The sequence below is a fragment of the Saccopteryx bilineata genome, chromosome 5 (genome assembly GCF_036850765.1).
Source record: "Saccopteryx bilineata isolate mSacBil1 chromosome 5, mSacBil1_pri_phased_curated, whole genome shotgun sequence".
In the NCBI taxonomy this organism is placed as follows: Eukaryota; Metazoa; Chordata; class Mammalia; order Chiroptera; family Emballonuridae; genus Saccopteryx; species Saccopteryx bilineata.
This window is the reverse complement of record NC_089494.1, coordinates 131100890-131125999: the sequence shown is the minus strand read 5'-3', so window position 1 is coordinate 131125999 and position 25110 is coordinate 131100890. Positions and strand designations below refer to the sequence as shown.

The following is a 25110-nucleotide window of genomic DNA, read 5'->3' as shown; positions in this document are numbered from 1 at the left end:
GGCCCATGGAATCACAGGCTATGACTACACACTGAGCTGCTCTCAGAAATGTTTGGCGATTTTCAGAGTGTAAAAGCCTTCACCAGGCGGTGCTGGATCTAACATACAGAATTCCCATAAGTTCCAGGCAGAGAATTAATAGACTTTGGGGCATCTGACTCCAACCCAGAAAGTGTATGAATATTACATGCCCACTGAGTAGTATATTGATAAGAACCTTCAAAATGAAACCCAGAGACTCTGTTTGAGTCTATACTGGCCTCATCGAAATCAGACTGTAATGAAGGTGTAGGGTTCTGATTTTCTGCTGCTGTTAAAGATGCCTGAAGAATCTGAAGCCTGCAGACCAGTGTGGACCTGGCCATTGAGGGGACACCTCACAGTTAGAACTGGCCTCTCAGGTCCTCATGAGCACCCTGAACACTGGCTTCATTAGAAGGTGACAATGCACAGGATGCCTCATAATATGTCAGACATCCATTATCCACAAACAAGGACTAGGAGCCTGATTGTGATTCAGGCAATGGAAAAAACAGGAAACCAGGGTGATTAGTAAAGGATGCTGGGCAGACTCTGAAATTCAGAACTGGACCCTATCGGTAAACCCTGTGGTTTGATGTGAACTTGTTCAGATTGTGGTACAATGGGTCTTCTGGTTCATGAGTTATACATCTGCCCTGTGAGTACAGTAGGTCCTGTGAGGTGACTGTCTGGCCCTGGAGCACCTCTGGGAGGCCTGCATGCTCACGGCCTTGAGCTCATGTCGAAATCAAGCATGCCTACAAAGTCATTCCTGTTCTGCTAGTACAGACCTTCCACATTTAGGGAGAACACTCCCATTTTGAAATCTGATGTTTACCTTTCCATTTTCTCTGCAGCTGTTGTTCCATTTTATGTGTTTAATGAGTTAGGAGTTAATACGCCACTCCTGTATCACAGGGCCACACAGAGCCAGCTGGTGTGTTTCCACAGAAATCCACCCCAAAGGGTGGCCAGCGCTCAGGGCTGCACAGTCCATCAAGGCCACACTTGATCATGCGGAAAGATGTGGACAGGACTACATGTTTTCAGACTTTTTAGGGGGACGGAGTATCCTTTTGTCCCATCTTTTGGTCTGTGGGGTGTTTGAGCTGTGCGGCAGCCGGGATTGCCTGCCAAGCACACTACAGGGAAACGGGGAGGTGGGAGTGAAGTCCAACTAAAAAGAAGTTTGTTTTGCAGCTCACTCAGGCCAGTGGTGCCAGGGTCCCCAAAGGAAGCCTGCTAATTAGAGCAGTGCTGTCCACTGGGCCTTGCTGGGGAGGGTCGCAGTGTTGAGGAAGCCATGACACACACCACCCGCCCCCTTAATGAAGGGCCGCTGAGGCCAAGGCTGAGTGAGCCTCTATAGAGGAAACGGGAGATGCTGGAAAGCTGACCTGCTCACCTCGCTCTAATGATTAACTTGAAAGTATTTAAAACCTCTGATTGCTTACACTGACTGTTTCCCCTTGTGTGGGTCTGTGGGGAAGAATTTTACAGAATACTAACACAACACAAAGGACCAGGGAGGAAGGCCACCGCTTAACCGTGCTGGCCTTGATAAGAGGTGAACCGGGGCTTTAAAAAGTCACTGGACTTTTCTATTAATAAAAGCACAAGGAGGTGCCATGCCCAAGGGTGGCCCTCACCCCATGCATGGTTATAGCCACGGCTTCCTGAACCCTGTTCCATGGAACGCCCACTGGAAACACTGTTGTGACACTGCCAGCTCTGAAGCAGACAAAACCGACAAACTCTGCTGGTCTCCATTTTTGCAGTTCAGGGACGAAAATAAATAGGCTGCTGTCGGTGAGATCTCCTCTTGCAGTTTGCAAACACAGCCTGCGTCCTAGATGGGCTGCACTTAAACAAAGTATGTTACCCCATCTCTGCGGTGGGGAGCTGGGTTCTCACCATGTGGCAATTACTTGATGGAGCAGAAAATCTCGCTCCCAGCTGCACTACATGTGGATGGGAGAGAGGCAGTATTTATGGCTCATGCTTGGAGACCAGATGCCGTGTGGCATCTCTTTCCTAGGACTTTGAGGGAACGTGAAACCCAACAGTTCAGCGATGCTCTATTCTGGAAAGGGGAGATGCAGAGGGCAGTGGGAGAGGACAGGTGTATGGGAAATCTACCACGTTTTCTATTTTGTTTGATACCTGATTGTATTGTGCTGTCTATTACAGTTGGCTTTTCTGTGGTCAGCACAGTGGTACCGCCTGAAAAAGAGAACAGTAATATACAAAAGTGAGAAACAGGAAGAGCTGTAGATAATACACAGAAGAGAAATGTTGCATGCTTATGTACATTCAACAGAGGCAAACATTTTCTGCAGAAAAATCCTTCTTTTAATCCTAGCTATAGTCATGGTTTTACTTAAATTTTTTTCATTACGCTCTCAAGTTCAGATAATATTTATTATTACTAATCCAACAATTTATTTTTCTTTTTATTTATTTATGATTTTAATTTGTTGTGTTTACATATATTCAAGTGTCCCACCGAATATATCTCTCCCCACCCTGTGTTCTCCTCGGCGCCCCCCCTGCCCTTCCTGCCCCTCAACACCCTCCCCCCTTCCCTCCAGGATTTGCTGTCCCGCTCTCTATAATGCTGTGTTATGTATATTTATCAATAATTTCACGAATCTCTTTCCCTTCTCTGATTCCATCCTCTCATCCCCTTTCCCTCTGACCACTTTCCTTCTGGTCCCTTTGATCCCGCCTCTGTCTCTATTCTGTTCCTCAGTTCACATTGTTCATTGGATTCCTCAAATGAGTGAGGTCATATAATATTTTTTTCTTTCTCTGCCTGGCTTATATCACTTAACATAATAGTTTCCAGGTCCATCCATATTGTCACAAAAAATAAGATTTCCTTCTTCCTCATGGCTGTGTATTCCATTGTGTATCTGTACCACAGCTTTTTAATCCACTCGTCCACTAATGGACACTTGGGCTGTTTCCAGATGTTGGCTATTGTAAACAATACAGCAATAAACATAGGGGTACATTTCTTCTTTTGAATCAGTGATTTGGTATTCATAAGATATATTCCTAAAAGTGGGATTGCTGGGTCAAAGGGCAGTTCCAGTTTTAATATTTGAGGAATCTCCATACTGTTTTCCACAGTGGCTGTACCAGTCTGCATTCCCACTAGCAGTGCAGGAGGGTTCCCTTTTCTCCACACCCTCCCCAGCACTAATTATTCTGTGTTGTTTTGTTGATGAGCGCCATTCTGACTGGTGTGAGGTGGTATCTCATTGTGGTTTTAATTTGCATCTCTCTAATGATTAGTGATGTTGGGCATTTTTTTATATGCCTATTGGCCATCTGTATGTCCTCTTTGGAGAAGTGTCTATTCATTTCTTTTGCCCATTTTTTTGATTGGATTGTTTACCTTCCTGGTGCTGTGTTTTATAAGTTCTTTATAAATTTTTGTTATTAACCCCTTATCAGACGTATTGGTGAATATATTCTCCCATTGTGTGCGGTTTTTTTATTTTGTTAATGGTGTCTTTTGCTGTGTAAAAGCTTTTTAGTTTGATATAGTCTCATTTGTTCATCCTGTCTTTTATTTCACTTGCCCATGGAGATAAATCAGCAAAAATATTGCTACGAGAGATATCAGAGAGTTTACTGCCTATGTTTTCATCCAAGATGTTTATGATTTCACAACTTATATTTGTCTTATAATCATTTTGAGTTGACTTTTGTAAATGGTGTAAGTTGGTGATTCAGTTTCATTTTTTGCAAGTACTTGTCCAATTTTCCCAACACCATTTGTTAAAGAGACTTTCTTTACTCCATTGTATGTACTTACCACCTTTATCAAATATCAATTGTCCATAAAGATATGGGTTTATTTCTAGGTTCTCTGTTCTGTTCCATTGATCTGTATGCCTATTCTTATGCCGATACTGAGCTGTTTTGAGTACGATTGCCTTGTAGTATAACTTGATATCAGGAAGTGTAATACCTCCCACTTTATTCTTCTTTTTCAGAATTGCTGTGGCTATTCATGTTTTTTTGGTTCCATATAAATTTTTTGAATATTTTTTCTATATCTTTGCAGTGTGTTATTGGTATATTAATATGAATTGCATTGAATTTGTAGGTTGCTTTGGGTAACATAGACATTTTAATGATGTTTATTCTTCCTATCCATGAACATGGTATATGCTTCTACTTGTTTGTATTTTCTTTGTTTCATTTATCAATGTTTTATAATTTTCTAAGTACAAGTATTTAACCTCTTTGGTTAAATTTACTCCTGGGTACTTTATTTCTTGTTGTTGCAATAATGAAGGGGATTGTTTTCTTAATTTATCTTTCAGACAGTTCATTGTTGGTGTATAATAACGCTTCTGATTTCTGAATATTGATTCTATATCCTGCCACATTGTTGAATTCATTTATCAGGTCCAGTAGTGTTTTGATTGAGACTTCAGGGTTTTCTATGTACAGTATCATATCATCAGCAAATGATAGTTTTACTTCTTCTTTTCCAATTTGGATGCCTTTTATTTCTTCTTCTTGTCTGATTGCTGTGGCTAGGACTTCCAGAACTATGTTGAATAAGAATGGTGAAAGGGGGCACCCCTGCCTTGTTCCTGATCTTAAGGGAAATTCTTTTAATATTTGCCCATTGATTATGATGTTGGCTGTTGGTTTGTCATAGATGGCCTTTATCATGTTGAGGTATGATCCCTGTATTCCCACTTTGTTGAGGGTTTTGATCATAAATGAGTGCTGTATTTTATCAAATGCTTTTTCTGTGTCTATTGATATTATCATGTGATTTTTATAATTTCTTTTATCTGTTGAATCACACTGATTTATTTGAGAATATTGTACCAGCCTTGTCTCCCAAAAAATCCCCTCTGATCATGATGTATGATTTTTTGTGTGTATTGCTGGATCCAGTTTGCTAATATATTGTTGAAAATTTTAGCATCTACGTTCATTAGGGGTATAGGTCTATAGTTTTCTTTCTTTGTAGTGTCTTTGAATGGTTTTGAAATTAGAATTATGCTTGCCTCATAAAAAGAGTTTGGAAGTCTTCTGTCCTCTTGAATTTTTTGAAATAGCTTAAGAAAGATAGGAGTTAGTTTTTCTTTAAATATTTGGTAAAATTCGCCTTTGAAGCCATCTGGCCCAGGACTTTTGTTTGTTGGGAGTTTTTGATAACTGTATCAATTTCATTTGATGTAATCGGTCTAAACAGGTTTTCTGATCCTTCTATATTAATTTTTAAAATACTATATGTTTATAGGAATTTGACCATTTCGCCTAGGTTGTCTAATTTTTTTAAATCTTATTTTTATTAATTTTAATGCAGTGACATTGATAAATCAGGGTACTTATGTTCCATGAAAACATCTCCAGATTATCTTGACATTTGATTAAGTTGCATAACTCTCAACCAAAGTCAAATTGTCTTCCATCACCTTCTATCTGGTTTTCTTTGTGCACTTCCCCTCCCCCCACTCCCTCTCTCTCCTTTCTCGACCCTCCCCACCACCCTACCCCACCCCCTGTTCCATCACATTCTTGTCCATGTCTCTGAGTCTCATTTTTATGTCCCATCTATGTATGGATTCATATAGTTCTTAGTTTTTTCTGATTTACTTATTTCACTTCGTATAATGTTATCAAGGTCCATCCATGTTATTGTAAATGATCCAATGTCATCATTTCTTATGGCTGTGTAGTATTCTATAGTATATATGTACCAAAGATTTTAATCCACTCATCGTCTGATGGACACTTGGGCTGTTTCCAGATCTTCGCTATTATGAAAAATGCTGCCATTACATGGGGGTGCATTTTTCCTTCTGGAACAGTTCTATGGTGTTCTTGGGGTATATTCCTAAAAGTGGGATAGCTGGGTCAAAAGGCGGTTTGATTTTCAATTTTTTTTTTGTATTTTTCTGAAGCTAGAAATGGGGAGAGACAGTCAGACAGACTCCCACATGCGCCCAACCGGGATCCACCTGGCATGCCCACCAGGGGGCGATGCTCTGCCCACCAAGGGGCGATGCTCTGCCTCTCCAGGGCATCGCTCTGTTGCGACCAGAGCCACTCCAGCGCCTGGGGCAGAGGCCAAGGAGCCATCCCCAGCGCCTGGGCAATCTTTGCTCCAATGGAGCCTCGGCTGTGGGGGGGGGGAAGAGAGAGACAGAGAGGAAGGAGAGGGGAAGGGGTGGAGAAGCAGATGGGTGCCTCTCCTGTGTGCCCTGGCCGGGAATCAAACCCGGGACTTCTGCACGCCAGGCCTACGCTCTACTACTGAGCCAACCAGCCAGGGCCAATTTTCAATTTTTTGAGGAATCTCCATACCATATTCCACAGAGGCTGCACCAGTCTGCATTCCCATCAGCAGTGCAGGAGGGTTCCCTTTTCTCCACATCCTCACCAGCACTTATTCTATGTTGTTTTGTTGTGAGCGCCATTCTGATCGGTGTGAGGTAATATCTCATTGTGGTTTTAATTTGCATTTCTCTAAAGATTAGTGATGTTGAGCATTTTTTTATATGCCTATTGGCCATCTGTATGTCTTCTTTGGAGAAGTGTCTATTCATTTCTTTTGCCCATTTTTTGATTGGATTGTTTGTCTCTCTGGTGTTGAGATTTGCAAGTTCTTTATAAATTTTGGTTCTTAACCCCTTATCAGACATACTGTCAAATATGTTCTCCCATTGTGTAGTTTGTCTTTTTATTCTGTTCTTATTGTCTTTGGCTGTGCAACGCTTTTTAGTTTGATATAGTCCCATTTGTTTATCCTGTCTTTTATTTAACTTGCCCATGGAGATAAATCAGCAAATATATCGCTGTGAGAAATGTCAGAGAGCTTACTGCCTATGTTTTCTTCTAAGATGCTTATGGTTTCACGCCTTACATTTAAGTCTTTTATCCACTTTGAGTTTATTTTTGTGAATGGTATAAGTTGGTAGTCTGGCTTCATTTTTTTTGCAGGTAGCTGTCCAATTTTCCCAACACCATTTATTAAAGAGGCTGTTGTTACTCCATTGTATGCCCTTACATCATTTGTCAAATATCAGTTGTCCATAGAGCTATGGGTTTATTTCTGGGTTCTCTGTTCTGTTCCATTGATCTATATGCCTGTTCTTATGCCAGTACCAGGCTGTTTTGAGTACAATGGCCTTGTAGTATAACTTGATATCAGGAAGTGTGATACCCCCCCTTTATTCTTGTTTTTTAAGATTGCTGAGGCTATTCATGTTCTCTTTTGGTTCTATATAAATTTTTGGAATATGTTATTTATATCATTAAAGTATGTCATTGGTATTTTAATTGGTATTGCATTGAATTTATAAATTGCTTTGGTAACATAGACAACATAGACATTTTAATGATGTTTATTCTTCCTAACCATGAGCACGGTGTATGCTTCCACTTGTTTGTATCTTCCTTGATTTCTTTTATCAATATTTTATAATTTTTCGAGTACAAGTCTTTAATCTCCTTGGTTAAATGTACTCCTAGTACTTTATTTTTTTGGTTGTAATAGTGAAGGGGACTGTTTTCTTAATTTCTCTTTCTGACTGTTCATTGCTTGTGTATAAAAATGCCTCTGATTTCTGAGTATTAATTTTATATCCTGCCACTTTGTAGAATTTATTTATCAGGTCCAGTAGTTTTATGACTGAGACTTTAGGGTTTTCTATATATAATATCATATCATCTGCAAATAATGATAGTTTTACTTCTTCTTTTCCAACTTGAATGCCTTTATTTCTTCTTCTTGTTTGATTGCTGTGGCTAGGACTTCCAGGACTATGTTGAATAAGAGTGGTGAAAGGGGCACCCCTGCCTTGTTCCTGATCTTAAGGGGATTGCTTTTAATTTTTTCCCATTGAGTATGATGTTGGCTTTGGGTTTGTCATAGATGGCTTTTTATCATGTTGAAGTATGTTCCCTGTATTTCCACTTTGTTGAGAGTTTTGCTCATGAATGGGTGCTGGATTTTATCAAATGTTTTTTCTTCATCGATTCAAATTACCTTGTGGTTTTTCTCCTTCCTTTTGTTTATGTGATGAATCACATTGATTGATTTACAAATATTGTACCAGCTTTGCCTCTCTTGAATAAATCCCACTTGATCATGGTGTATGATTGTCCATATATTGTTGGATCTGGTTTGCTAATGTTTTGTTGGTGATTTTAGCATCTATATTCATCAGGGATATTGGCCTATAATTTTCTTTCTTTGTGTTGTCTTTCCCTGGTGTTGGAATCAGAATTATGCTTGCCTCATAAAAGGAGCTTGGAAGTCTTCCTTCCTCTTGAATTTTTTGAAATAGCTTGAGAAGGATAGGAGTAAGTTCTTCTTTGACTATTTGGTAGAATTCACTTGTGAAGCCATCTGGCCCAGGACTTTTCTTTGTTGGGAGTTTTTTGATAACTGTTTTTGGTTTCACTTGGTGTAATTTTTCTATTTAGGTTTTCTAATTCTTCCAGATTGATTTTTGGAAGATTGTATGTTTCAAGGAATTTGTCCATTTCATCTAGGTTGTCTAGTTTATTGGCATACAGTTCTTCATAGTATTTTCTTACAATATTTTGTATTTCTGTTGTGTCAGTTGTTATTTCTCCACTCTCGTTTCTAATTTTATTTATTTGAGTCCTCTCTCTCTTTTTTTTGGTGAGTCTAGTTAAAAGTTCATCGATCTTGTTTACCTTTTCAGAGAAGCAGCTCCTAGTTTCATTGATCCTCTGTATTGTTTCTTTAGCCTCTATGTCATTTATTTCTGCTCTGATGTTTATTATTTCCTTCCTTCTGCTGCATTTGGGCTTTACTTGCTGTTCTTTTTCTAGTTCTTTTAGATGCAGGGTTAAGTTGTTTGTTTGAGCTTTTTCTAGCTTCTTAAAGTGTGCCTGTAGTTCTATGAACTTTCCTCTCAGGACTGCTTTCGCTGTGTCCCATAAATTTTGAGTTGTTGTATGCTCATTATCATTCATTTCTAGGAATTTTTTTATTTCTTCTTTTATCCCATTCTTAATCCATTCATTATTTAACAACCTATTATTTAGTTTCCACATGTTTGAGAATTTTGGAACTTTTCTGTTGTGGTTGATTTCCAGTTTCATGCCATTGTGATCAGAAAAAGTGCTTGATATGATTTCAATCTTCTTAAATTTGTTGAGGCCACTTTTGTGCCCTAACATGTGGTCAATCCTAGAGAATGTACCATGAGCACTTGAAAAGAATATATATTCTGATGCTTTAGGGTGAAAGGTTTTGAAGATATCTATTAAATTGAGTTGATCTAGTGTGTCCTTTAAGTCTGCTGTTTCTTTGTTTATTTTCTTTCTTGAGGATCTATCTAGTGATGTTAGTGGGGTATTAAAATCCCCTACTAATATAGTATTGCTGTTGATCTTGTCCTTTAAGTCCATCAAAGTCTGCTTTACATATTTAGGTGTTCCTATATTAGGTGCGTAGATATTTATAATAGTTATATCTTCCTGTTGGATTGCTCCCTTTATCATTATGTAGTGGCCTTTTTATCTCTTACTATATTCTTTGTTTTAAAGTCCATTTTGTCTGATATAAGTATTGCTACCCCAGCTTTTTTTTCATTTCCATTTGCATGAAATGGTTTTTTCCATCCTTTTACCTTCAGTCTATGTGCATCTTTTGTTTTAAGGTGTGTTCTTGTAGACAGCATATGTACGGGTCCTATTTTCTTATCCATGCAGCTACCCTATGTCTTTTGATTCGATCATTTAATCCATTTACATTTCAGGTTATTATTGATATGTAGTTGTTTATAGCCATTTTATTCTTTAAAGCTGTATTCCTCTTTTGGTATATTCTTTTCCCACTTTGATCTATTTACACCATGCCCCTTAATGTTTCCTGCAGTATTGGTTTGGTTGTAATGAATTCCTTGAATTTTTTTTGTCTGGGAAGCTTTTTATTTCTCCTTCAATTTTAAATGATAGCCTTGCTGAATAAAGTAGTCTTGGTTGTAGGTTCTTGTTCTACATTACTTTGAATGTTTCTTGCCATTCCCTTCTGGCTTCAAGTGTTTCTGCTGAGAAGTCTGATGTCATCCTTATGGGGGCTCCTTTGTAGGTAATAGTCTTTTTTTCTCTAGCAGCTTTTAATATTTTCTCTTTATCACTTAGCTTTGGTATTTTAATTATGATTTGTCTTGGTGTAGGTTTCTTTGGGTTTCTCTTTAATGGAGTTCTCTGTTGTTCTTGAACTTGTAAGAGTTTCTCCTGCATTAATTTAGGAAAGTTTTCAGCTATGATATGATTGAACAAAGTCTCTATCCCTTGTTCTTTCTCTTCTTCTTCAGGAACCCCTATAATGCGGATGTTATTTCTCTTTATGTTGTCACAGAGCTCTCTCAGAGTTTCCTTAGACTTTTTGAGTCTCTTCTTTTTTCTTTTCTGCTTCCATGCTTTCATTCCAGTTGTCCTCCAACTCACTGATTTGATCTTCAGCTCTATCCATCCTGTTTTTAATTCCTTCCATTGTGGTCTTCATTTCTGATATTGTATTTGTCATCTCTGACTGATTCTCTTTTAATATTTCAATATCCCTTTTTATACTTGCTATCTCTTTATTTAGGTGTTGTAATGACCATCCATTGCTGTTCTAAGATCCCTAAGCATCCTTATAATCATTATTTTGAACTCCGCATCCAGAAGTTTTGTTACTTTCATATCACTCAGTTCATTTCCTGGAGGTGTCTCTTGTGGTTTCATTTGGATTGCACTTCTCTGTCTTCTCATTATATCTCTGTGTTTGGGTGTTTTGTTTGTAGAGCTGGTTTAGTCTAGGCTTGGTGTTGTCTGCCTCCAGTTTTCAATTGTGTTATTTATTTCTAGGTCTTCTTGGGTTGGCATCAGCTATTATTTGTAATCCACTTTCGGATTTGGGCCACTTTCAAGTCTTGATTTGTTTGTTTTCTTAACATGTAACTGTCTTTTTTTTTCTGATCTCTGCAGGGTGCTTATTTGAAACTGTATCTAGGAATGTGGTGGGTGTAACCTGAGACTCTGAAGTCCTCTTCTGCCAGTTAATCTCTCTGGGGGCGGTTGCTTTCTCAGCTTCAGTAGGGGGAGGTGTATCTCAGATCTCCATGGAGAACTGAGTTACTGCCCCTCCTCCCTACTTCTTGTTTTCAGCTGTGTCTTTTGCGCTGATTGGAGCTGGAGAGATGTCTGGAGTTCTGTGACCTGGAAGCACTTTGACTTTTGTTTTGTGGAAGGATCAATTCCCTCTCTCAGCTATAGCCGCCTCTAACACTGAATGACCCAGCTTTTCAGGGCATCCCCTGCATTCCTCTGTCCCTCACCATCTGTCTCTCTCTCTCTCTCTCTCTCTCCTCCCTTTCTTTTTGGAAGACAAGCCAGCCCTTTCAACACACCTTGTTCCCTGGTCACCAGGCAAGTGGCTGTTAGCAGTATTTACTGCTCTTTTCCTTGGAGTGAGATTCCTTCTGGGCTCTCAACCTTACCCCCTCCCCCTATTCCTGTAAGCAGGGGAGATTCAAGTGCTCCCTACCAGTTTGTTGTGGCTTCTTCTTTGCTCCTTGGTTTTTGAGGCTGTTCTTGTAGTCCAGATTTGGATTTTCACACTGAAAAACCAGAAAGGAAAAATAAAAAGCTTCCCAGACCAAAAAAAAACCCCTCAAGGAATTCATTACAACCAAACCAATCCTACAAGAAATGTAATGGTTTGTTCATAAAATAGTTTGTAATCCAGTTCAGTGGTGTGAGCTTGGAGTCTGTGCGTCTGCTTACTCCACTGCATCTTCAGGTCCTGGGACATGGTGGGTTATAGGTTGTCTAATTTTATAGCATACAGTTCTTCATAGTATTTTCTTACAATCCTTTGTATTTCTGCTGTGTCAGTTTTACTTCTCCTCTCTCATTTTTAATTTTATTTATTTGAGTCTTCTCTGTTTTTCTTGGTAATTCTGGTTAAAGGTTCATCAATCTTGTTTACCTTTTCAAAGAACCAGCTCTTGGTTTCATTGATCCTCTGTATTTTTTTTTAGCCTCTATGTCATTTATTTCTGTTCTGATCTTTATTATTTTCTTCCTTCTATTTCTTCTGGGTTTTACTTGCTGTTCTTTTTCTAGTTCTTTTAGATGCAGGGTTAAATTGTTTATTTGAGTTTTTACTAGCTCCTAAGGTATGCCTGTAATGCTATGAACTTCCCTCTCAGGACTGCTTTTGCTATGTCCCATAAATTTTGAGTTGTTGTATGTTCATTTTCATTTGCTTTGAGGGAATTTTTGATTTCTTCCTTGATCTCATTGTTAACCCATTAGTTGTTTTAATAACATGTTATTTAGTCTCCAAGTGTTTTAGTGTTTTCCAGTTTTTTTTATTGTAGTTGATATCTAATTTCATGCCATTGTGTCCTAACATGTGGTCTATCCTAGAAAATGTACCATGAGCACTTGAAAAGAGTGTATATTCTGCAGCTTTAGGGTGAAAAGTTCTGAAGATTTTAAATCCAGTTGATCTAGTATGTCCTTTAAGTCTGCTATTGCTTTGTTAATTTTCTTTCTTGAGGATCTATCTAGTGATGATAGTGGGGCTTTGAAATCCCCTACTGTTATAGTGTTGCTGTTGATCTTGTCCTTTATGTTCATCAAAATCTGCTTTATATATTTAGGTGCTCCTGTGTTAGGTGCATAGATATATATATAATGGTTATATCTTCCTGTTGAATTGCTCCCTTTATCCTTATGTAGTGACCTTCTTTATCTCTTACTATTGCCTTTGTTTTAAAGTCTATTTTGTCAGATACAAGTATTGCTACCCCAGCTTTTTTTTTTTCATTTCCATTTGCATGAAATATTTTTTTCCATCCCTTTACTTTCAGTCTATGTATATCTTTTGTTCTGGGATGGGTCTCTTGTAGACAGCAGATGTATGGGTCCTGTTTTCTTACCCACAAAGCTACCCTATGTCTTTTGATTGGAGTATTTAATCCATTTACATTTAAGGTTATTATTGATATGTAGTTGTTTATTGCCATTTTATTCTGTAATTCTACATTTCCTCCTTTACTACGTTTTTTCCCCGTTTGTTCTGTTTACAGAGGTCCCTTAACATTTCTTGTAGGATTGGTTTCGTTGTAATGAATTCCTTGAGGTTTTCGTTTGTTTGTTTGTTTGTTTGTTGTGTGTGTGTGTGTGTGTGTCTGGGAAGCTTTTTATTTTTTCTTCAATTTTAAATGATAGCCTTGCTGGATAAAGAAGTCTTGGTTGTATGCTCTTGTTCTGCATTACTTTAAATATTTCTTGCCAATCCCTTCTGGCCTCAAGTGTTTCTGTTGAGAAGTCAAATGTCATCCTTATGGGGGCTCCTCTGTAGGTAATTGACTGCTCTTGCAGCTTTTAGTATCCTTTATCTCTTAATTTTTGTGTTTTAATCATGATGTGTCTTGATGTAGGCCTCTTTGGGTTCATCCTTAATGGGACTCTGTGCTTCTTGAACTTTTGTGACTTTTTCCTTCATCAATTTAGGGACATTTTCAGCTTGATTTCTTTAATCAGGTTCTCTATTCTTTGTTCTTCTCCTTCAGGACCCTCTATGATATGAATGTTGTTTCTCTTCATGTTGTCACAGAGCTCTCTTAGAGTTTCCTCAGACATTTTGAGCTTCTTTTCTGTTTGATGCTCTGGGTTCTGTTCTTTCATTTATTTTGTCCTCTACATCATTGATTTGATCCTCAGCTTCAACCATCCTGCTTATAATTCCTTCTAGTGTGGTCTTCATTTCTGATGTTATATTTGTCACTTCTGATTGGTTCTTTTTTTATGATTTCAATATTCTTCTTGATGCTTGCTATCTCTTTATTTAAGTGCTCATTATGTCCATCCATTGTTGCTAAGATCTTTAAGCATCCTAACAATCTTTATTATAAACTCTGCATCTGGTAATTTGGTTATTTCCATCTCATTCAGCTCTTTTTCTGGTGATTTCTCTTGTTGATTCATTTGGGTTGCATTTCTCTGCCTTCCCATTTTGTCTGTGTATAGACTCCTCCTTTGGATGAGTTGTTTGTGTAGCTTGCTGAGTCTAGGGTTCATATTGTCTGCCTCCAGTTTCCAGTTGTGTTGTTTCTAGAACTTCTTGGGTTGGCATCAGCTGCTATTTGTAAACTGCTGTGGGCTATTTTTCTGGTCACTGTTCTTTTTGTTATTTTTATCGGCGTCTTCCATATCTTAACTGGGTCAGGTGTGAGGAGCCCTTCCTTAAGATGTCACTCTAACAAGGGTTGTTAGGTCCTGAACCAATGCTCTCTGTATCTGGCCTCTGGATGTGCTCTTCCTGGACCTTCTTGGCCAGAGCCTGGTGCAGACCAGTGGGGGTTGCTTCCTATGACTGGCCCTTATCTACTTTTTTTGAGCAACAGGCGATCAAGTGTTGTGGCTGCTTCTGCTGAGCCCAGGTACCGTTGTTAATATCAAGTTAGGCAGTTAGGCTGGCTTTTATCTACTTTTGGCCTATAGGATGTTCGTTTAAATGTTCAGGTTCCCCTGAGATGTGCTTTCTGCAGCCTCTTATTGGTGGCTACTTGTTGGGCTCAGTACTATAAATCAGGGGATAGGTAAGGTATTGGATGTGGCTTGCCCCTTAGCCTCAGGTGTTGTTCTATTCAGCCTTCGTTTTTCTTTATTTTATTTTATATTTTTCTTCCTTTTTAGTCCTCAGAAGGTAGTGGCCACAGGATTCCAATGGGTGTGGCCTCAGTGTTCCCAAGGTGTGATCTGTCCGCAAGCCTGCCACCACCATTACCACTGCCTCAGGCATTCGGGCATGGGCATTGCTGGCGCTGGCCTGCTGCTAAGGTCACTGCAGCTTCTGCCTTGCCTCTGTGGGCAGGAATGGAGGCATGCACCTGGGCCTCTGCCACAGCCAGCCCCTGGCCTCCGCTCTGCCCCTGTGGGTGGGACTGCATTTGTTTGCCTGGTGCAAGCCTCAGCCAGTTCCCCAGCTTCCGCCCCACCCCTGCAGGTGCAACTGTGTGCGCACACTGGGGATGCAAGCCTCGGCTGGTTCCCCAGCCTCTGCTTCACCCCTGCGTGCAGTACCCCAGGCAGGACCCCAGACAGGACCACTTTGAAATGCCCAGGCCACAACTCTGGCCAGACCCCTTCTTCTGCCCCCACAGACAGGACAGTGCTCCCGCATCCTGCTGCTGCCTGCCCTCTGATGAGCACTCAGTAGTGTGGGGGATAATGCAGCTCAGATCTCAGCACTCAACTCTATATCCCTGATGGCTCCCTGCTTCTAAGTGACTCTGCTCTGAGTGCTGTGGGAGAGCTTGTTGGCTGGTGACCTGCCACCTTTTGCTGGTATTGCTGGTTCCAGGGGAAATATTCACTTCAGATTTGGGGAGTGACTCAGACCAGGGGTTAAGGTGGCTGTCCGTTTAAGTGTTTCTCCCTGTGCCTCCTAGATTACACTCTCTTCCTGCTATTCTGGTCCTCTCAGCTCTCCCCAGCCCCTGGATCTCCAGGTGAGAGGTTGTGAAAGAAGTTTTCTGTGCATCCCTTTAAGACGAATCCTGGGTCTGAGAAATCTGTCTCTTTCTCACAAACAGTATTCTGGCTTATTTCACAGCTAAGTACTGCCCATACGCCTCTTCTAGGCTCTGGGCTGCAGGCTGGGTCTTTGGTCCTGGGGCCCAGGACACTCCCTTCCTTTTTTTTTTTTTTTTTTTCCTGAAGCTGGAAACGGGGAGAGACAGTCAGACAGACTCCCGCATGCGCCCGACTGGGATCCACCCGGCACGCCCACCAGGGGCGATGCTCTGCCCACCAGGGGGCGATGCTTTGACCACTAGGGGGCGATGCTCTGCCCCTCCGGGGTGTCGCTCTGCCGTGACCAGAGCCACTCTAGCGCCTGGGGCTGAGGCCATGGAGCCATCCCCAGCGCCTGGGTCATCTTTGCTCCAATGGAGCCCTGGCTGCGGGAGGGGAAGAGAGAGACAGAGAGGAAGGAGGGGGGTGGGTGGAGAAGCAAATGGGCGCTTCTCCTATGTGCCCTGGCTGGGAATCGAACCTGGGTTCCCCGCACGCCAGGCTGATGCTCTACCGCTGAGCCAACCGGCTAGGGCAGGACACTTCCTTCTTCAGGAAAGCCCCACACGGGTCCCTCTGGGCCACTTCTTGCTCTTGGGAGCTGGGCAGCCCTCTCCACATTTCCACTTTTCCTACCAGTCTCAGTGTGGCTTCTTTGATGATCTTTGGTTATAGATTCCTCTTGGTTTAGCCCAAAGTTGGTTTTTCCAGATGATTGCTTTTTCTTTTTTCTTTTTCTTTCTTTTTTTTTTTTTTTTTTTTTTTGACAGAGAAAGAGTCAGAGAGAGGGATAGATAGGGACAGACAGACAGGAATGTAGAAGGACAAGAAGCATCAATCATTAGATTTTCCTTGTGACACCTTAGTTGTTCATTGATTGCTTTCTCATATGTGCCTGGACCGTGGGCCTTCAGCAGACTGCATAACCCCTTGCTTGAGCCAGCGACTTTGGGTCCAAGCTGGTGAGCTTTTGCTCAAACCAGATGAGCTTGCGCTCAAGCTGGCAACCTCGGGGTCTCGAACCTGGGTCCTCCATATCCCAGTCCGACACTGTATCCACTGCACCACCACCTGGTCAGACAAGACCAGATGATTGTTCTTAAAATTAAGTTGTAAGCCTCTTTGGTTCTGGGAGGTGGAAGTTCGAACGTCTACCTACTACCTTGCCATCTTGCTGCTCCCTCCAACACATTTATTCATACAACATTCAGATGGCAAGGAGAATTTGAGGCTTCATTCCAAGGGCATTTGCTGATTCCCAGACTGAGCATGGCATGTGACTGCAACAGTGGACACAAAGGCCTCCAAATGTCCTCAGCAGCTGGGACATTAAAAGTGACCTAGACTTCTAAGTGTCAAAGAGTTTGCCAAGGTTTCAGATGTATGCCTTCAAGGGAGGCGCAAGGCTGGTCCCACAGTCTATTTCAGTACAAGAAAAAGGTCATCGGTAACCCAGAAGAGGACCCTCACCAGAACCGAATGATGTTGGCACCCTGATCTCAACTTCCAACCACCAGTCTTAGGAGAAATAAATATCTGTTTTTTTGTCAGCTAAAACAAACAAAACAGAACAAACAAACAAAAAACAAAAACAAAGGTTTATAGTAGATGGCAATAGTTACTCTTTTTTTTTTCCCTACAATAGTTGTTTACTTTTCCCCAAAGACCAATATTTCTGCCCCTCATGTAGTTTGGAAAACTGCAGGAAAAGGAGAAGGGGAGAAACATTTCTCTACAGTTTCAAGGAAGCAGGGATTGCACAACAACAACTTGAACCATGTGAGCTTTCCATCAATTTGGGTCGACTGACATGGCTGGTTAGGGGCCTGCATGAAAACTTAGCTGTGTTCTCTTTCTCTCTACGTTTGCACTTCCATTGTCCATTCATCGTCATTACAGTTATGTCTTAAACTTGCCCAACCAGAAGAGTCACCTGACTGCTTGTTCAAATTATAGTTCCCAGCCCACTTCCCCTCTTCTGCTTTCCCTGAGGACCAGAATATCTAGGGGTCAGCCCTTGAAACCTGTATTTCTGAACTTCTCAGGTGAGACTTAAAATGCAGGAAGCTTGGAAAACACTAGTTTGCTGTTTCTGACTTAGGTTCTTGGTGTGTCTCCTTATGAGTGTCTGCAGGGAAGATCATGGCCAGAGACCATTTGTTTGCTTTCCCAAGAGAAAAAGCCCTGGGAAGACTCAGGGTAAGGGCCTGGTGTGGGGCCATGAGTGTCATGTAGAGTGTTGGAGGTCATTATAAGGTGCCATTGTTGGCTCTGGCTGGTTGGCTCCATGGTAAAGCATTGGCCCAGTGTGTGGATGTCCCAGGTTTGGTTCCTGGTCAAGGCACACAGGAGAAGCAACCATCTGCTTCTCCACTCCTCCACCTCCCCTACTCTCTTTCTCTTTTTCTCTCTTCCCCTCCCACAGCCCTAGCTCGTTTGGTTCGAGTGTATCGGCCTGGGTGCTGAGGATGGTTCTGTGGAGCCTTGGCCTCAGGTGCTAAAAATAACTGTGTTGTGAGCATGGCCCAGATGGGAATTGCTGGGTGGATCCTGGTTGGGTGCATGTGGGAATCTGTCTATCTTCCCTCCTCTCACTTGGAAAAGAAGAAAAATAAATAAAGTGCCATTGTAGACCTTCCAATAGCATCATTCAACAAAGATCTGTGATCATCTCTGTTGTGCATGGGCCCTAGTCCTATCCTGTGGCACCCACAGAGCTGGTCCTGGATGATGGACTAGAGCTGCGGAAGCATTGTTCTTGTCAAGGTCTGAAGATTTCTGAGCTAATCGGCTGCAGCACCAAGTCACGTTTACCCCCCTTTCCCAGTAAATGTTCTGGCTGAGTGGTCACACGTGTGTGTGGCTTCAATGAGGCAGGCCCCGGGAATAAGAAATTACATATATTATGGGTTAAAAAAGTGAACCTATAATGGAAGAATTGGAGGGCAGCCAGAATACATTATCATTCTGTTCCCAGTGGTCTCACAGGAGAAAAACTCAAGGTGAAAATTCACTTTTTAAAACCGACAGGCATTATCAGTTTTGTTGTAGGTTGGAAGCCAAATTCTGCTCTTGAGCACACAAGGATTCAATGTGAAATCCAGCCTCTCAGTGCCTTTGCAGGCCATTGTATGATCTCATGAGTTCAAAGGCATTTGCAAATGAATAACTTGCAGGTGAATTTTCACCTTGGTGAGCAAATATGGGAGAGCAAAACCTCTCCTCATTTTCACTCATGTCACCCGGAATGCAGTGTTGTTCATAAATAAAGAACAGTCTATTACAATACTTCTCTCTTCTCTCCATGTACAAATAGGCCACCCGGGGGAGGAGAAATGGAAGCAACAACATCTGCTTTCAGGAACTGAATGCTGCTCAAGAGGGCCTCGATTCCAATCCCCACACTCCCACCTCTCAGGTTAAAGTGAGAATGTGTTTAATCGGTTGTATTGGACAGAACAGTACGTTTGCCACTCTGACAGTCAAGTCTTTCCCAAAGTGAGCAGAGATGGTGCAAAGTTGTGTGCGTGCCTGGGACGTGACTTGTTCTCATGTGCAAAGATACCAGACCAAGGCGCTGGTCCGGCTCCTTGCAGACATTTATATAGGGGTACACCCTTTCCCAGAAAAGGGTAACAAAGAGCTTCCTTGAGCAAACATGGTTATAATGCAGCCAATGACTATGAAGCATAATATGACTTCTAAGATCTCTAACCAATGGGGGTGTGATGTGTGCATAATGAATACCTTAATAAGTTCTTAGTATTATGCCTCTATTTATAGAATTATTGAAACAAATATATTGGCCTGAGAAAATTAAAAAAAAAATTTGATATGGTAATATTTAAAATAAAAATTTACAGTAAATTGTTTTTCTATGTACACAAAAATTATTTTAAAAACTATAGAGAAACCCTAATCTTATGCTTTTAAAGGATTGCCCGTTTTCCACTATAAATGGCCATTTTCTGTGGCTTGTCACTTGTTGCCATATAGTTTGCTCCAGGATAACATACTTGCCCTATTTCATTCAAGAGCTTCAGTCTCAATTGATTTAGTTATGAACTGATGCAAAAAATGAGGTTGGTTGTTCTGAGATGAGGGATAAATCCAAGGCTTTGTTCTAATCTATATTAGCTGACCACTCCAGGGTATATAATGAAAAGGACCCTCTCTACAAGAGGCTAATTGAAAAGGAAATACAGTGTGGTGATTGCAGCCATTCCTTTTAATGAGGAATTTCACCACGGCTGTGTGACAGGGTTGGCAAAAAATCCGAGGTTCAGGGCAGTGTTTCCAGGCAAACCTGGGAAGATTCTATGGGGCCTAGTTCAGAGACCTGTATTCCTGTTTTTAACATCAGCTGTAGGGTTTGCAGCTTGAATTTGACATTTTACAAAGAAAACATCTCTGCATTAAGAGCAATTTTTGTGGTTTATGTCTACTTATATATAAGCTTTTTTTTCGAAAGCTCATAGCAACAGAACATTTATTGGTCATGTAACTGTAAGTGATTACCCTGGAAATTTGGGAGACAGCCTTAGGAGTGGGACTTAAATGTAAACCCAGTCCGTTATACTAAATTTCTGAACTAGATTTGAGTCCTTATTCCCTCTCAGAGTGCAGCACTCTCTTACGCCTTCAGAGGAGGGCTTTGGAAGTAACTAGAAATGTACTCTGAGACATTTCCTTCCAGACTTTACAATGGAGGCATTAGCCAGTCACATTATACACTTTTATGAAGGTACATGGTAATGCCTTTGGTTGTACCCATGGAAATTATGTGGGCTCTCTCTCTCTGTCTCTTCTGGGTAAACATACAGACCTGCATTCAAGGGCTCATGTTTAACACAAAATGAGAGTCAGATGCTATGTGAAACTGCATTTTGACCCAAGTAGCAGTAAAGGTCCCATAGTACCTTTTGCAACATTAAGGGGAAAGTCCTAGGCGCTTTGGCCGATGTCCAAATGGTGCAATCCATTCCCCACTGGCCTAACATTTCCTCTGCCATTCCAAGTGGAAGGGAAGGTCACTCTCTAGCTTTGAGGGTTTTAGAATACTCTGATTAGTGATGCATTTGGCACACACCAGCCCTAATATATTTACTAGTTGGTGCTAATGTGAACTGACGACTAATTTTGTCGAGGAAACTTTTAATGCAAGATGACTTACAAAATCCTAACTTAAAAGCTACATTTCAAACATGAGCCTCATTTCACCCACTGGTTGGATAAAAGAGCCACTCAAAATTTTATCCTCAGTAGAAAATAAAAATAAACACTCACATTCTATTGTGTGTAGTTATATAATTAATGTATTGTTGCGGAAGGGGGTTGCGGGGTGGGGGTCGAAGATAAGGATCTGTTTAGCTCGTTTTAGCCATGGAGAAATCCTTATTCCATTAGGACAGACCTAGCATTGACTCTGAAAATGGCTGGGACTATGAAGAACAAGTTTTTGTTTGTTTCAGTTTTTTTCTTTTTGTGACGGAGACAGAGAGAGGGACAGATAGGGACAGACAGACAGAAAGGGAGAGAGATGAGAAATATTAATTTTTCGTTGTGACTTGTTCAACTGTTCATTGATTGCTTTCTCATATGTGCCTTGACCAGGATGGGGGGGGGCTACAGCAGAGTGAGTGACCTCTTGCTCAAGCCAGGGACCTTGGGCTCAAGCCAGTGACCATGGGGTCATGTCTATGATCCCACGATCAAGCCAGTGACCCTGCACTCAAGTTGGTGAGCCCGCCCATGCTCAAGCTGGCAACCTCAGGGCTTCAAACCTGGGTTCTCTGCATCCCAGTCTGACACTCTATCCACTACGCCACTGCCTGGTCAGGCTGAAGAATAAGTTCTTTACATGGAAAACACGAGGACATAAAAATACGTCTCCCCTGACAAGGCTGCCTCTGTGGGGGCATTCCTGCCACCACCCTGATGACCAGTGCCATGAGGTGTTACATAGACACAGACAGACATTCACTAGCTGGTCTCAATGACAGTAGGGACCGAAACGGCACAACAATGGGATGAAGATGGTGTCTGCACCTGTGAGTTGGAAGTCATCACCTGTTCCACTGTGGCAGTTGGCCTGGTCATCATCACACTCATCCACCAGGTTCCCATTGGGGGTAGTTGGTCCAGCTGTAGGAGCTGCAACAAGAGCCAAGAATTAGTGTCTCACCTCCAAAATGAACTCTCAAGCTTCCAGCCTTCGAATCTGCTAATGGGTTTACAGAAAACTCTGCTCTGTGGCCAGAAGGCCAGGAGCCTGGTTTACCTCTTTCAGGAGATACACAGACTTGGATTTTGCAAAATCTGTTCGAGACTGCTTTGTTTTGGTCTTTGACTCCTATCTGCTGAATAGAGTTAGCTACCTTAGCATTTTTTACTTTGTTATCTACATAAACACTCTTTCTCTGAAAAGTTCTTGAATTCTCACTGGTTTTTTATTCATGACTCTAGAATGAGGAACTTTGATTGTAGAGATAGTGCATGAGCTGTCTGTCCTTTCATTTTCAAGATGCTAGAGACCTCACTTGTCATGAATTCTTTTATGGCCTTAGTACATTTGGCTAAGTTCATATCATTTTTTTCCCAAAAGAGAGTCCCAACACATTCACTTTTAGTATGCTATTATGTCATTTTTTTCTTTTTGTGAGTGGCTCTGTTTCCAGCAGCTGTGACCCCTCCCCAGGTCTGTGAGGGCTTGTCTTGGATAACCTGGGGTCATTCCACCTTCTCTCCCAATGAACTGCATTCCAGGGCTGCCCTGTCTTCTGGTATCTTTCAGTGTGTAGATGAAAGGTATCCAACATTGATTAAAGACTTCTTTTGAAGTTCTTGAAATTTAGTTTAGTCTATGTTTTTCAGACTGTTACTCCTTTTTGCAATCTGCTTAATATTTCACAATTTTGGGGATTACAGTTCACTTTATGAGCCTGGAGGGAATGTACAGTACTCTTGATGTCTGAGAACCAGACAAGGGTGGGAGTGGGGGTGGAGGGCTGTTCTATAATTGCTTTTGGCCAGTAGGACTGTGCTGGTCATTGCTATTTCCTGAATAAAAATTTGACATTATCATTGTGTTTAAATATTGAGCAGAGTTACAACACATATAGAAATGTAGGTAGTGTCAACTTCCTCAACTACCTGACAGAACCCGCCAGGAAACCAGCATGTGAGATACTGTGCACACTGTTTAGGCACATGGTCTACACTTTGTGAAATGCACACACAAATAGTCCAGGCTCACTTATTTTTGTTTTAAATTTAGCTTTTATATTTTTCAATTGTACTTGACATGCAATATTATATGAGTTTCAGGTATACAGCAGAGTGATTAGACATTTATATAACTTAAGAAGTAATCACCACAATTAGTCTGGTGCCCCATACAGTTATCATAATATTACTGACTATATTCCCTGTGCTGTACTTTACATCCCTGTGACTATTTTGTGACTACCAATTTCTATGTCTTAATCCTCTCAACTTCTTCATCCAGCCTCTAACTCCTCTCCCGCTTGGTAGCCATCAGTTTGATCTTTGTATCTATGAGTCTCTTTCTGTTTTATTTGTTCATTTATTTTGTTCTTTTAGATTCCATATATAAGTAAAATCATATGATATTTGTCTTTCTCTGACTTTTCACTTAGTATAATACACTCTAGGTACATCTGTGTTGTTGCAAATGGTACTAGTTCATTCCTTCTTATGACTGAGCAATATTCCATCATGTATATGGACCACATCTTTATCCACTCATCCACTGATGGACATTTAGGTTTCTTGCTTGTCTTGGCTGTTGTAAATAACACTGCAGTGAACATAGTGATGCATATAACTTTTCAAATTAGTGTTATGGATTTCTTCAGCTAAATATCCAGAAGGGGAACTGTTGAGTCATAAGGTAGTTTTATTTTTAATTTTTTAGAGAAATATCTATACTGTTTTAAAAGTGTCTGTGCTACTTTTCATTCTCACCAACAGTGCACAAGGGTTTAATTTCCTCCATATACTCACCAACACTTGGTGTTTATTGATTTATTAATGATAGCCATTCTGACAGGTGTGAGGCGATATCTTGTTATGTTTTAGATATGCATTTCTCTAACAATTAGTGACATTGAGCATCATTTCATATAGCTATTGAACTCTTAGGAGAAATGCCTATCAGGTCCTCTGCTCATTTTTTTAAAATAACTGAAGCCTATTTTATTACTTCAAGTATTAATGATAAAAAAATACAGCACAGCTGTTACATTTAAAAAAGTGAAACTATCTCATTTATTAATTGGATTGTTTAGAGAGGTTTTTTGGTATTCAGTTGTAGGATTTCTTTATAAAGTTTGGACACTAAGCTCTTATCTAATGTATGTTTGCAAATATCTTCTCCAATTCCGTAGGTGGTCTTTTCATTCTGTTGATTTTTTTTTTTAAATTTAGACAATTACATTTAACAGGGTGATATTGGTCAACCAGAGCACATAGATTTAGAGAAAACATCTCCACATCATTTGGACAGTCGATTATGCCATATACCCATCACCTAAAGTCAAATCATCCTCATTACCCTATATTTTGTTTCTTTTGAAGCCCCTCCCCCTCTCTCACTTCCCTCCCTCTCCTCTCTTGCCCTCTCCCTGGTAACCACTGCACTATCTATGTCCATGAGCTTCAATTTTGTGTCCCACCTATGTATGGAATCATATAGTTCTTAGCTTTTTCTGATTTATTATTTCACTCAGTATAATGTTATCAAGGTCCATCCATGTTGTCATAAATGGTACTATGTCATCATTTCTTATGGCTGAGTAGTATTCCATTGTATATATGAACCACATCTTCTTTATCTAATCCTCTATTGAAGGGCTTTTTGGTTCTTTCCATGTCTTGGCCACTGTGAACAAAGCTGCAATGAACATGGGAATGCATTTGTCTTTATGTACCCATGTTTTCAAGTTTGGGGGATATATACCCAGTAGAGGGATTGCTGGGTCATATGGTAGTTCTATTCTTAATTTTTTGAGGAACCACCATACTTTCTTCCATAATGGTTGTACTACTTTACATTCCCACCAACGATAAATGAGGTTTCTTTTTTCTCCACAGCCTCTCCAAGACTTACTATTACCTGTCTTGTTGATAATAGCTAATCTAAAAGGTATGAGGTGGTATTTCACTGTAGCTTTGTTTTGCATTTCTCTAATAGCTAGTTAAGATGAGCATTTTTTCATGTATCTACTGGCCATTTCTATTTCTTCTTGGGAGAAGTGTCTGTTCATGTCCTCTCCCATTTTTTTATTGGGTTGTTTGCTTGTTTGTTGCTGAGTTTTGTGAGTTTTTTTTATATATTTTGGATATTAGCCCCTTATCTGAGATGTTGTTTGAAAATATCATCTGCCATGTAGTTGGCTGTCTGTTTATTTTGTTGTCAGTTTCTTTTGCTGTGCAGAAGCTTCTTAGTCTGATGTAGTCCCATTCATTTATCTT

The 25110-nt window shown here is 40.7% G+C and overlaps 1 protein-coding gene and 1 long non-coding RNA gene across 9 annotated transcripts in view; one reads left to right on the top strand and one right to left on the bottom strand.

Moving 5' to 3' along the window:
• Nucleotides 1-25110, bottom strand: part of NRP1 (neuropilin 1) — a 189255-nt gene that overhangs the window by 16008 nt on the left and 148137 nt on the right. For 5 of the 8 annotated variants that reach the window (XM_066233209.1, XM_066233214.1, XM_066233211.1 and 2 more), the window contains 2 exons: nt 21664-21768; nt 2185-2244 (listed from right to left, as the gene is read on the bottom strand). In XM_066233209.1, the coding sequence (XP_066089306.1) occupies nt 2185-2244; nt 21664-21768 (165 nt within the window). The remainder of the gene's footprint in view (nt 1-2184; nt 2245-21663; nt 21769-25110) is intronic. The other 3 variants (XM_066233212.1, XM_066233213.1, XM_066233216.1) reach the window with 2 other exon arrangements.
• The window catches only part of LOC136306726 (uncharacterized), a 146856-nt gene that overhangs the window by 97633 nt on the left and 24113 nt on the right, over nt 1-25110 (top strand). The window lies entirely within an intron of this gene.